At 39.8% G+C, this 12043-nt stretch overlaps 1 protein-coding gene across 9 annotated transcripts in view; it reads right to left on the reverse strand.

The window, feature by feature from the left end:
• hectd1 (HECT domain containing 1) overlaps nt 1-12043 on the reverse strand; it is a 77530-nt gene that overhangs the window by 58547 nt on the left and 6940 nt on the right. For all 9 annotated transcript variants that reach the window (XM_043698064.1, XM_043698065.1, XM_043698062.1 and 6 more), the window contains exons 3-7: nt 4428-4662; nt 3548-3775; nt 1264-1548; nt 336-606; nt 165-241 (exon numbers count right to left, since the gene is read on the reverse strand). In XM_043698064.1, coding sequence (XP_043553999.1) covers nt 165-241; nt 336-606; nt 1264-1548; nt 3548-3775; nt 4428-4662 — 1096 coding nt within the window. The remainder of the gene's footprint in view (nt 1-164; nt 242-335; nt 607-1263; nt 1549-3547; nt 3776-4427; nt 4663-12043) is intronic.

Below are 12043 nucleotides of genomic sequence, written 5' to 3' on the forward strand. Positions count from 1 at the left end.
GCTTGATTTTTCACACAAAAATCCTATTTTCTGAACTAATACTTAATTTAGTATCTCGTTAAAAAAATTCTTGACTGTTTTGAAGTATTGTAGTACTCACATATTTATGATGAATGAGGCAGAGACTTGAAAATATATGTTCTAAAGTTATTACATTTTCTTACCATTTCCTGAGTTCCAAAAGCAGAAGCCCAATTCAAAAGAGTTTGACCAACATCATCCATAAAATTTACTTCAAATGCTGTGTAAAAAAAAATTATTGACAAAAGTTAGTCTGGGGAAGAAAGGAATTTTAAAATAATAAATACAGCTTTTGTCCCAAATTTTAAACATACCTCCGGTATCAATAGCATCTATCAATGCATCAGTGTCTTTACTACGGATGCAATCAATAAGTTGCCGATGAGAACGCTCCCCAGAACTATCCAGTCTCCGTAGACCAGGGATTCTGCCTGTGGAGCCAGCACTGGACTTTGGCAAAGCTTTACGTCCTTCAAAAAGTAATACCAAAAGTAGATCCACCAATCGCATAGTGTCAAGCACACACCTTTCATCACCTTGTAGTGCACTTTCTATTGAGTCAGGTAATGCTGATCTTAATAAGTCCTGGGGGGAAAACATTTATTAACCCTTCGGTGACAAACAAATCTTAGGGCAAATTGTCAATTACAAAGCAATCTTGGCTTCCTAATGTGGTATATGAATACTGATAAGCATTTCAATTTCATTTGAGCATGAAAAGAGATTTGATTTTAAAGCCATGATTTTATCAAATTCAACGTAAAATCACTGATCTTAAATGTTATCCGTCTCCTTTGGTTGACGCTGCCTGACGCGTTCCAGCATTTTGTATCGCTATTTTGATAAATTGTTGAAAGCAGATTTAAATTCAGCTTCAACATCTTACACTTGAATTCATATTGTGGGAATAAAACAGATTATAAATGGAATATTAATTATTTTGAGAACAAGTCCACTTAGACAAGAGATCTAAGATCCTTGCATAAGATGGTCACATACTACATTAAATCTTGTGAATTAAGAGGAAGTATGAAATTCTGATAAGTTATGGAGTGCTGCTTATTTTCTCAACAATAATTTTTTTTAGCAACACAAAGTATCGCCTAGCAAGATGCACATCAGTAATAAATAGCTTAATTTTTTTTTTTTTTACGAAAAGCAATTTGTCCTACATAAACAATTTTTCTCTCATCGCTGAAAAATCATGCATGAAAAGGGAGTTAAAAGAGGTTGAATGCTTACATGTGTCACAACAGGGGAGCCTCTGCAGAGCGTGGAAAGCAAACTAACAATTGTTGATACTTGGTTACTAAGTTTAGAATCAGCTGCATTGGGAGTTGCTCCTGTGGACGTACGGCCTGGTTTGCAAGCAGATGAAGACCCCCCTGCTACTAAACCGCCTGCTGCTGCCATGCGAGACAGCAACTCTTCTGTCAACCCATGCTTTGCTAAAGGGGCTGGGTCAACTCCACGACGAGTGAATCTGTCTGCCAAAGAAGCAAAGCAACGCAAAGCTCCATCTGATACCTGAAAAGACAAAAAAAGCTTGATATACTATTTGGTTTCAAAACATGTAACTGTAAAAAGAAAAATAAGATAAATAATCAAAAGAAGTGAACAAGTTTCTATTGGCCCTGAAGCACAACTTTTCTTTAAAATTACAAACACTTAAAAGGTGAACATATTTTGAGGAGGGCTAAAATATTGTTCATTTAATACCTCTGCCTCTAACAACAGAAAATCAAAACATTTAAAATGTCAACTGCTGCCTCAACAGAAATTTCAACGTTTCAAGTTAGAAAGTAGCCTCATATAGATCTAATTTTTTTTCTCCTTCAGAACAGACTTGCTCAGATGGCAAATATGACAAGTCATTCCTGGTATCACTTCATAATTTCCAATCTGAGAATGCCAACTGAGGACAAGCATGATTTATACAGTAGAATTTTGGGACCTGGAAGAAAAGCAGCAAGGAAGAGCAGATCCCTATACTGCCTACCTCCCATTCAGTGCAGCCCAACATCTATGCATCTGCTGTATTATTTGATGTACCCAGTTGTCTCTCAGTGCCAAGATTCAGCACTGTTCCTTTACCTACAAGGTAAGAGCCTGTTATTAGATGGGGTTAATCAAATTTTGTATTGAGAAAAATGAAATGAATGCAAGAAGAACTCGAAACATCAACAACGTGACCATCAATTTAAAGGAACTCTGCCTCTGAATTGCTCTGACTCAGGCACTCAATTGCTTCAACAACTTGAGCAGGAGAGGAGGGAGTACTGGTTCTCCAATCGAAGCAGAACATAAACAGGAAATTAATCAGAAGATAAAAGAAAGAAACAAGTAATAACACCAGAAATTATCAAGCAAATCAAAAATTACAAACTAATCATTCCATTTTGAAAGTCATTTCATTTCAATATTTTACTTTTCAATAAAACTCCCCTCACCATGCAGCAGAATAAATGTTGATAATCTTCATAATGTATTAGATTTACTAGTATCTGCAAAATCTGCAAGGGACTGGCAGGCTATTTTACTAATTTCAGATTAATGCAAAAGAAAGTTGATCGTCTTTCCAAATATCTTCTGCCTTTCAAAGCTCAAATTAGTGAGAAAACATTTAACAAAATTATTGCCTACCCTATCTTATTCAAAAGATCTGTCCCTGAGTCAGAAACTCAAACGTTCAAGTTCCACTGCAGGATTTGATGGCCACAGTAAGTGTATTCATAGCACAGCTAAATGGGTTGATTATCAACCTGCAAACACTTCCCTTGGCAGGCAGTAAAAACTGCAAAGTCTCCTGGTCAACCTTGCTTGAAATGGAGTCTCTCAAGCTTCAGTCACTGCCAACAGGTGGCAACATGTTCCAGGACTATATAGACATGGACACAGAAGAACATGCTTTGTCTGTCTCATTCATCACTACGCACTAGAAAGCTCTCAAGTTTAAAATTTCACTTTATTTCATTTTTCACTGAAAGTAGATCTCAGTACCATTCTCAGCCAATTCCTCGGAGAATCAGACTATTGCGACAAACCATCCAATATTGCACGTAGTCCAGAGTAAAGAAAAAGGAGATATATTGTGCAACTCTACCATAATGCAAGTTTCAAAATACAAGTACAGATGAATGTTATTTGGGCAATAGAAGTGCCTTCAACGATCTGTCAGTGCTGATCACAAGACATGCACATTTACCTTTCTCATCTCAAAAACATCACTGCAATCCTGCAAAGGGCCTCCATACCTCTAGGTTAATGAGAAGACCATTACTTAGAGATTATGGCCCAATAACCCCTGATGGAAACTGCACAAATGTAACCTTCAAACAACATCAGAAGCAGAAATATCCAACTAACCCATCATTAACTGTAGCTCAGGATAAACAATTTTTGAAGAAAAGATGAGGGGATTTTGGGGTCACTGAAGGAAAAAGTAAGTATAGTGGACACCAAGTGCTATTAAAAGGTATCTGTACTTAAACAGAAACATGGCACATTGCTTCCTTGTCCTACTTACTTGGGGATCTTCATGTTTCAATAAACTAGACAAAGACTCCACACAAGTTTCAAGTGATGAATCTTGAGGTTCCATTTTTCCACAAAGCCTGGAAACTACAGCCATTGCAGAATGTAAAGTGTCTTTATGTACAAGATGACCACTATCCCGAATGAAGGTTAGCACACAGTTTAACCCTCCGGCTTCAAATACTGCTCCCGATTCTCGCGTACAGATAAGCTCAAGTACCTGCAAGATCAGAATATACTCAAATGTCAACAGTATGACTTAGTTAAGTAGATTAAATAAATGTAAAAACATTAGAAGTAAAAACAAACTTCTTTCAATGTATCAGTGGTGCTTCAGTCATAATAGTATAAACCACAAATTTAAATTTAATGACCTGCTAATTTGAAGAAAAAGTTAAGGGATGAGTAGTTTTAAACAGAGACTTAATATCTTAATAGTTCCCATATATTTTGAAATATTTGATTGAGTTATATATAAAATCGATTAAACCAAACTATTGCACTCATTTTCATAAACTGTTTTATTGTTAAAATCAAATCCGTAGCAGAACATACTTTTATTTCACCTTGTTAAAGCAAAACAAAAAAAAAATTATCTCTACTAGCCAAAATTAAGGTCTGGGATTTGACTTTAGCAGTAATAACATCAGATGGAATTGTAATACGAGATTGAGACTCTTCAAATTGGCCTCACGAGTCATTCAGCAAGGGAGACCTGTACCCATCTGCTGTAGCTGAATCTAACTCCAGGTATTAGAAGTTCAAAGTCAGATAGCAACATTTTTAACAAAATAACTTGTGTATGCAAAGAAGATCAAATCGTTGGAAGTTTTATTTTTAAACTAAATCAATTACAGTAAGATCCTCATTACCTTGACACATTGCTCAGCCAGGTCTCTGCTGGTTCTGTTATTGAGCTCAACTACAACCAATCGGTTACAAAGTGCTTTTATGGCTCCATCAACTCCAACAATCCTTCGTGTACATTCAGCAGATACATCCAGGTAATACGTTATGGCACGGGCTGTCACTTCTAACACATTGTCAGGGGCACTTTCATCCAGAAAGATTTTGCATAGAGCTGGCAGAAATGTACGAGGAGGACATCTGCAAAAGTAAAATAGTTTATAAAAATGCCCCTCAAGGATCAGTAACATTACCAAATATAGTCATTTAATATTTTTCTGTTCTATTAATGGGAGAATTCAAGTTCCAGCTCAGCAAAAGTTGCTAATCAGCAACTAATTACTGCATTACTTTAGGTTACGTGGCTTTAAATATTTCTTACTCTGCGAGTAACATACTGATTTTTATTTGTTTAAAGTGACACATTTCCTGTACAAAGAAAGGCTTTAGCAAACATTTTCAGGTCATTGAGAATGTTAATGCATGTTAACTCTCAACCAACAGACAAGGCAAATGTCAACTGAAGCAATTTTCATTGCTGTCTTTCTAGATTACTGAACTTTTCTTGGAAAAAAAGGGAACCTATACAAATAAAAAAACATTTTTGCAGCTTGTGTTTAATGGGAACTGTCTCAATAGCAGACCTATTCTCCTTCCATGGTATGTAGAATAAAATATCAAAGATTAGCTCCAACACAAAAGCAAAATCATGTGGATGCTGAAAATCTGATATAAAAATAAACAGTGAAAATATCCAGCAAATTAGACAGTATTTGTGCGAATAAACACACAATGTTTCAGTTCAATTACCTTTCTCCAAGTTATTATTTGCTTACATGGAGAAAAAGGGAGGACAGGTTTGAAATTTATTCAAGACTGAATTAGATAGATTTTTGATCACAAGAGTCAAGGATTATACAGTACAGACAGGAAAATGCAGCTAAGACCACAACCAAACTAGCTATGATCTTATGGAATAGTTAGGCAAACTCAGGGCCAAATGGCCTACTCCTGCTATCTTTCTACACTCTTGGACATGAAAAGGGTATTCACACACAGATGCATGGAACATGGCTGAGTAAATGAAGTGCTCTTTTATGAAGGAACAACACTTGTTGCATATGTCATGGTGAAACAGAACATAGTCAAGACACATGATGGAGTTAAAATTAGTCATACAGCACAGAAATAGAGTCAAGAGCGTGGTGCTGGAAAAGCACAGCCGGCCAGGCAGCATCAAAGGTTCAGGAGAATCGACGTTTCAGGCATAAGCCCTTCATCAGGAAGGGGGCTTGCGGACTGGGGAGCTGAGAGATAAATGGGAGTGGGGTGGGTAGCTGAGAATGCAATAAGCAGATGAAGGCGGGAGAGAAGGCGATAGCTCAGAGAGGAGGGAAGAGCGGATACATGGGAAAGACAATGGACAGATCAGGAAGGCAGTGCCGGGTTAGAGGCTGGGGACTGGAATAAGGTTGGGGGGGGGGGGGGGAGAAGAGAAATGAGGGGATACTAGTGAAATCCACATTAATCCAGTGTGGTAGCAGGGACCCAAGGTGGAAGATGAGGCGTTCTTCCTCCAGGCATGGTTAGGCTTTGGCAGCAGCAGCGGCCCAAGACTTGCATGTCCCTTGGTGGAGTGGGGGGGGGGGGGGAAGAGTTGGGCAACAGGGTGGTAGGGTTGGCCCAGAGATATTCTCTGCAATAATCCGCAAGTTAGCGTGCTGTCTCTCTAATGTAGAGGAGACGATATCGGGAGCAATGGATACAGTAGATGACATTAGTGGAAGGACAGGTACATTTCTGTCGGAAATGGAGGGATCCTTTGGGGCCCTGGACGGAGATGAGGGGGTAGATGTGGGCAAATATTCTTCACTTCTTGCAATAGCAGGGAAAGGTGCCAGGAGTGAAGTATGGGCTGCTGGAGGGGTTGCACGGATTAGACAAAGGAGTCGCAGAAAGAATGGTCTCTTTAAAATGCTGATAGGGGTGGGGAGGGAAATATATCGCTAATGGTGGGGTCTATTTGTAGGTGGCAGAAGTAGCGGAGGATGATGTGTTGTACACAAAGATTGGTAAGGTGGAATAGGAGGACCAGGAGGGGTCTGTAACAGGTTGTAGAAATCTGTTTTTTTTTAAAATTGTTATGCTCTCTCTTCACAATGAAGAGGTATCCAACCTGCCGTGACGCGAAAGACATGAAATAGTCTAAAACATTTCATTATTTTCAGTCTGAATCTGTGCCAAGTGTAATCATTAATTTGACTAAAAGATCGGGGGGCTTGGGGGATGAGAGGGAGAAGGTCCAGATATCCCAGCGCATGAATCATAAAACATGAGTTTGCAGGTACAGCAAATCATAAAGCTCCTGTTACAGTAAAAGGTAAGGCTGGTACGATTAAAGAGCAATGGATAAACCAAAAGATATTGAAGTTCTAGTCAAGAATAAAAAAATGTACATTGGATATAGACAACTGGGTTCAAATGAACCTCCTGAACAGTACAAAACATGTAGGGGCATTTTTAAGGGGGAGATCAGTATGGCGAAGACAGGATAATAAGATAACCTTATTTGCCAAGGTTAAAGGACAATCAAAAGAGATTCTACAAGTACATTAAGAGCAAGGCAGCAACTAGAAAGAGAGTGTAGGGCCCCTTATAGATCAAAGAGGTCAAAAAATGTGTTGAAGCTCAGGGGATGGGAAAGATATTAAATGGATATTTCATGTCAAATTTTACCGTGGAGAAAGAAATGGAGGCCAAATACTGATATTGTGAAAAAAGTTCACATTACAGAAGAGGAAGAGCTGGAAATCTTAGAAAACGTAAATATGGATAAATCTGCAGGACCTGATCGAGTGTATCCCAGGATGTTGTACTAAGTTAGGGAGGAAATTGCAAGGCCGCTTGCAGAAGTATTTAGTTAATTTATAACTACAGATGAGACGCCGCATGACTGAAGATGGAGGACAGGAAAAATTTCTGGCTGTAACAGCTGCTCCTTTTAGGTGCTTGTAGATATTTTAGATGCTGGAGGTGATTTCCTTGAATTCCAGGAGCAGCAATTACTGCTTTAATATGCTGTTGCATTGTTTTGGAACTTTGGAAACAAAAGTCAAAACAACAGCAGTTTTAAAAGGGAGAAGAACAGACAAAGGAAGTACATGGTGAGGACAGTGCAAGAGAGAGAAAGAGAAAGAAACTGACACAGCAGTGAACCTGCACAGTTACTGCCTTAGCTGTTTGAATTCATGTATCGCTGGACATAGGAGTGCATCTGGGAAAATTAACAAACAGTGAATTTCACAACTGATCATGGAGGAACCTGTTGGGCGAAGTTCACAGCACAGAATCAGATAAGTGAATTGTTGGTTAAGTGCGACCTACAGAAAGTCTGCAGTAGTGAATAGAGTCTTGATTAAACTTAAAATATAAGCCATAACTATTAATTTAACATGGGGCAGTGTTTGTAGAGGAATAAGACACTTATTTTCTGGGTCTGTAGATTGCGAAGGAGCAAAAATGGCCTTTAGTAGAGTGAAATATGCTTCTTGTCAGATGCGAGAGTTTAAACAGAGTTTAAGGGTTACTGCGGATTATATCTGCCATAAGTGGTTGTGAATCTCATCAGATCAAATGGATCGGTTGGAGAGACAGTTAGAAACAATGAGGAAATTGCAACAGCAACAGTATGTGAGCAGAATGTTCTCAAGGGGGAGAAGGGCCAGCAAGAGGCCATTGCATATATTGGAACCAATGACATAGGAAGGGAAAAGGTTGAGATCTGAAAGGAGATTACAGAGTTAGGCAGCAATTTAAAAAGGAGGTCCTCGAGAGTAGTAATATCTGGATTACTCCCGGTGCTACGGGCTAGTGAGGGCAGGATTAAGAGGATAGAGCAGATGAATGCATGGCTGAGTTGGTGTACGGGAGAAGGATTCACATTTTTGGATAATTGGAATCTCTTTTGGAGTAAAATGTGACCTGTACAAGGAGGACACATTGCACCTAAATTGGAAGAGGCCGAATATACTGGCAGGGAAATTTGCTGGAGCTGCTCGGGTGGATTTATACTAGTAAGGTTGGGGGGCGGGGAAGACCCAGGGAGAGGGTGAGAAACAAGGTCATTCTGAGGCTGGTACAGTTGAGAACAGAAGCGAGTCAAAGAGTCAGCGCAGGCAGGGACAAGGATGCACTAGTAAATTAAACTGCATTTATTTCAATGCAAGGGTCTTCACAGGGAAGGCAGATAAACTCAGGGCATGGTTAGGAACATGGGACTGGGATATCATAACAGTTACAGAAACATAGCTCAGGGATGGGCAGGACTGGCAGCTTAATGTTCCAGGATACAAATGCTACAAGGATAGAAAGGGAGGCGAGAGAGGAGGGGGGAGTGGCATTTTTGATAAGGGATAACATTAAGCTGTGCTGAGGGAGGATACTCCTGGAAACACATCCAGGGAAGTTATTTGGGTGGAACTGAAAAATAAGAAAGGGATGATCACCTTATTGGGATTGTATTATAGACCTCCGAAGAGTCAGCTTGTAAGGAGATCACAGTTATCTGTAAGAACAATAGGATGGTTATGGTAAGGGATTTTAACTTTCCAAATATAGACTGGGACTGCTAGTATTAAAGGTTTAGATGGAGAGGAATTTGTTAAGAGGGTATAAGAAAATTTTCTGATTCAGTATGTGGATGTATCTACTAGAGAAGGTGCAAAACTTGACCTACTCTTGGGAAATAAGGCAGGGCAGGTGACTGAGGTGTCAGTGTGGGAGCACTTTAGGGCCAGCGACCATAATTCTATTTGTTTTAAAATAGTGATGGAAAAGGTTAGACCAGATCTAAAAGTTGAAGTTCTAAATTGGAGAAAGGCCAATTTTGACAGTATTAGGCAAGAACTTTCAAAAGCTGATTGGGGGCAGATGTTCGCAGGTAAAGTGACGGCTGGAAAATGGGAAGCCTACAGAAATGAGATAACGAGAATCCAGAGAAAGTATGTTCCTGTTAGGGTGAAAGGAAAGGCTGGTAGGTATAGGGAATGCTGGATGACTAAAGAAAAAGGAAGCATATCTAAGGTATAGACAGGATAAGTCGAGTGAATCCTTAGAAGAGTATAAAGGAAGTATATTTAAGAGGAAAATCAGGAGGGCAAAAAGGGGACATGAGACAGCTTTGGCAAATAGAATTAAAGAGAATCCAAAGGGTTTTTACAAATACAAGGAGGACAAAAGGGTAACGAGGGACAGAATAGGGCCTCTCAAAGATCAGCAAGGCGGCCTTTGTGTGGAGCTGCAGAAAATGGGGGAGACATTAAATGAGTATTTTGCATCAGTGTTTATTGTGGAAAAGGTAATGGAAGATATAGTCTGGAGGGAAATAGATGATGACACCTTGCAAAATGTCTATATTAGAGAAGAGGTGGTGCTGGAGGTCTTGAAACACAAAGGTGGATAAATCGCCAGGACCTGATCAGTTGAACCCTAGAGTTCTGTGGGAAGCTAGAGAAGTGTTTGCTGGGCCTCTTGCTGAGATATTTGTATCATCAAGTCACAGGTGAGGTGCCGGAAGACTGCAGGTTGGCTAACATGGTACCTCTGTTTAAGAAGGGCGGCAAGGGCAAGCTCGGGAACTATAGACCAGTGAGCCTGACGTCGGTGGTGGACAAGTTGTTGGAGGGAATCCTGAGGGACAGGATGTACATTTATTTGGAATGGCAAGGACTGATTAGGGATAGTTAGCATGGCTGTGTGCGTGGGAAATCACATCTCACAAAATTGATTGTGTTTTTTGAAGAAGTAACAAAGAAGATTGATGAGGGCAGTGCAGTAGATGTGACTTATATGGACTTCAGTAAGATGTTCGACAAGGTTCGCCATGGGAGACTGATAGCAAGGTTAGATCTCATGGAATACAGGGAGAACTAGCCATTTGGATACAGAACTGGCTCAAAGGTAGGAGACAGAGGGTGCTGGTGGAGGGTTGTTTTTCAGACTGGAGACCTGTGACTAGTGGAGTGCCACAAGGATCGGTGCTGGGTCCTCTACTTTTTGTCATTTAATTAAATAATTAAGGAATGCAGACACAAAGTTAGAATTATTAACATGACAAAATTGTACAGTAGTTTGCATTTTAATAAAACAGGTAGTCCTGATTTGTGCTTGTGCTCGCTATTTCAATTAGCAGCAATAGGAGCCCAATCATTATCCATGGGGAAAGGAGAGCAGAAAAACATCAAGGTTTCAGCTTCACTTTCAACCTGCTAATTTCTGCTGGAAAATAAACATGTGAACACCAGGCAACAAAAGGAAATGACCCCTTTTCAAGAGGCAAATAGGCCAACACTTCATTCATTTGGAAATCACCTAGTCAGGTCTGCCAGAAGCCTTAAAAATAACAAACCTTTACAAAGAAATTTAAAAGAAATAATCACAGAGGCAGAAATAGGCAAAATCTTGGGGAATGGCACAGACACTGAAGAAATATTTTGTGTCATCTTCACAGTGGAAGACACAAATTACCTAACAGAAATAGAAGGCAACCATGGCCAATAAGCTGAGGAACACAAGGTAGTTAATATCTGTTTCAGACTTCTACCCATACTGACTCAGGAGACAAACCCTCCTCAATGACCTCCATTTCTGCAGCTGTGATACTATCCCTGATTAGCAATGCCACTCCCCCACCTCTTTTACCTCCCTCCCTATTCCTCTTGAAAAATCTAAACCCTGGAATATCCAACAACCATTCCTGTGATATACAGGTCCCCGTAACGACCACAACATCATAGCTCCAAGTACTGATCCATGCTCTAAATTCATTCCCCTTATTCCTGATGGATGGTTTGTAAATTTACAAATGACATCAAGATTGGTAGCATAGTGGAGAGGGAAAATAAAAAGAGTACCTCAGTGTACAATGGGACCTTGATCAGATGGTCCAAGGAGTGGCAGATGGAGTTTAATTTAGATAAACGTGAGATACTACATTTAGGTAAGGTAAATCAGGGCAGGGTTTGTATACTTAATGGTAGGGTTCTGAGGAGTGTTGCTGAACAAAGATCTTGGGATGGGAGTTCATAGTTCTTTAAAGGTGGAGGCACACTACAGGGTTGTGAAGGCAGCATTTGGTATACTTGCCTTTATTGGTCAGTGCATAGAGTATAGGAGTTGGGATGTTATGTTGCACTGTACAGGACATTGGTTTAGCCACTATTAGAATACTACATGCAAATCTGGGCTCCCTGCTGTAGGAAAAATGTTGTGAAACTTAAAAGGTTGCAGAAAAGATTTACAAGGATTTGTTGGTATTGGAGAATGTTTTTTATTTATTCACGAGATGAGGCTGTCACTGGCTATACAGCATTTATTGCCCATCCCTTATAGCCCAGAAGGCAGTTCAGAGTCAACTGCATTTGAGCTGTTAGGAATGGGCGGAATAGGCTGGGGCTATTTTCCTTTCAGCAGAGTGTCGGAGGTTGGGGGTTGACCTTATAGAGGTTTATAAAATCATGAGGGGCATGGATAGGGTGAATAGCCAAGGTCTTTTTTTCCCCCCAAGATATAAGAGTCCAAAACT

The sequence above is a fragment of the Chiloscyllium plagiosum genome, chromosome 10 (genome assembly GCF_004010195.1).
Source record: "Chiloscyllium plagiosum isolate BGI_BamShark_2017 chromosome 10, ASM401019v2, whole genome shotgun sequence".
Taxonomy (NCBI): Eukaryota; Metazoa; Chordata; class Chondrichthyes; order Orectolobiformes; family Hemiscylliidae; genus Chiloscyllium; species Chiloscyllium plagiosum.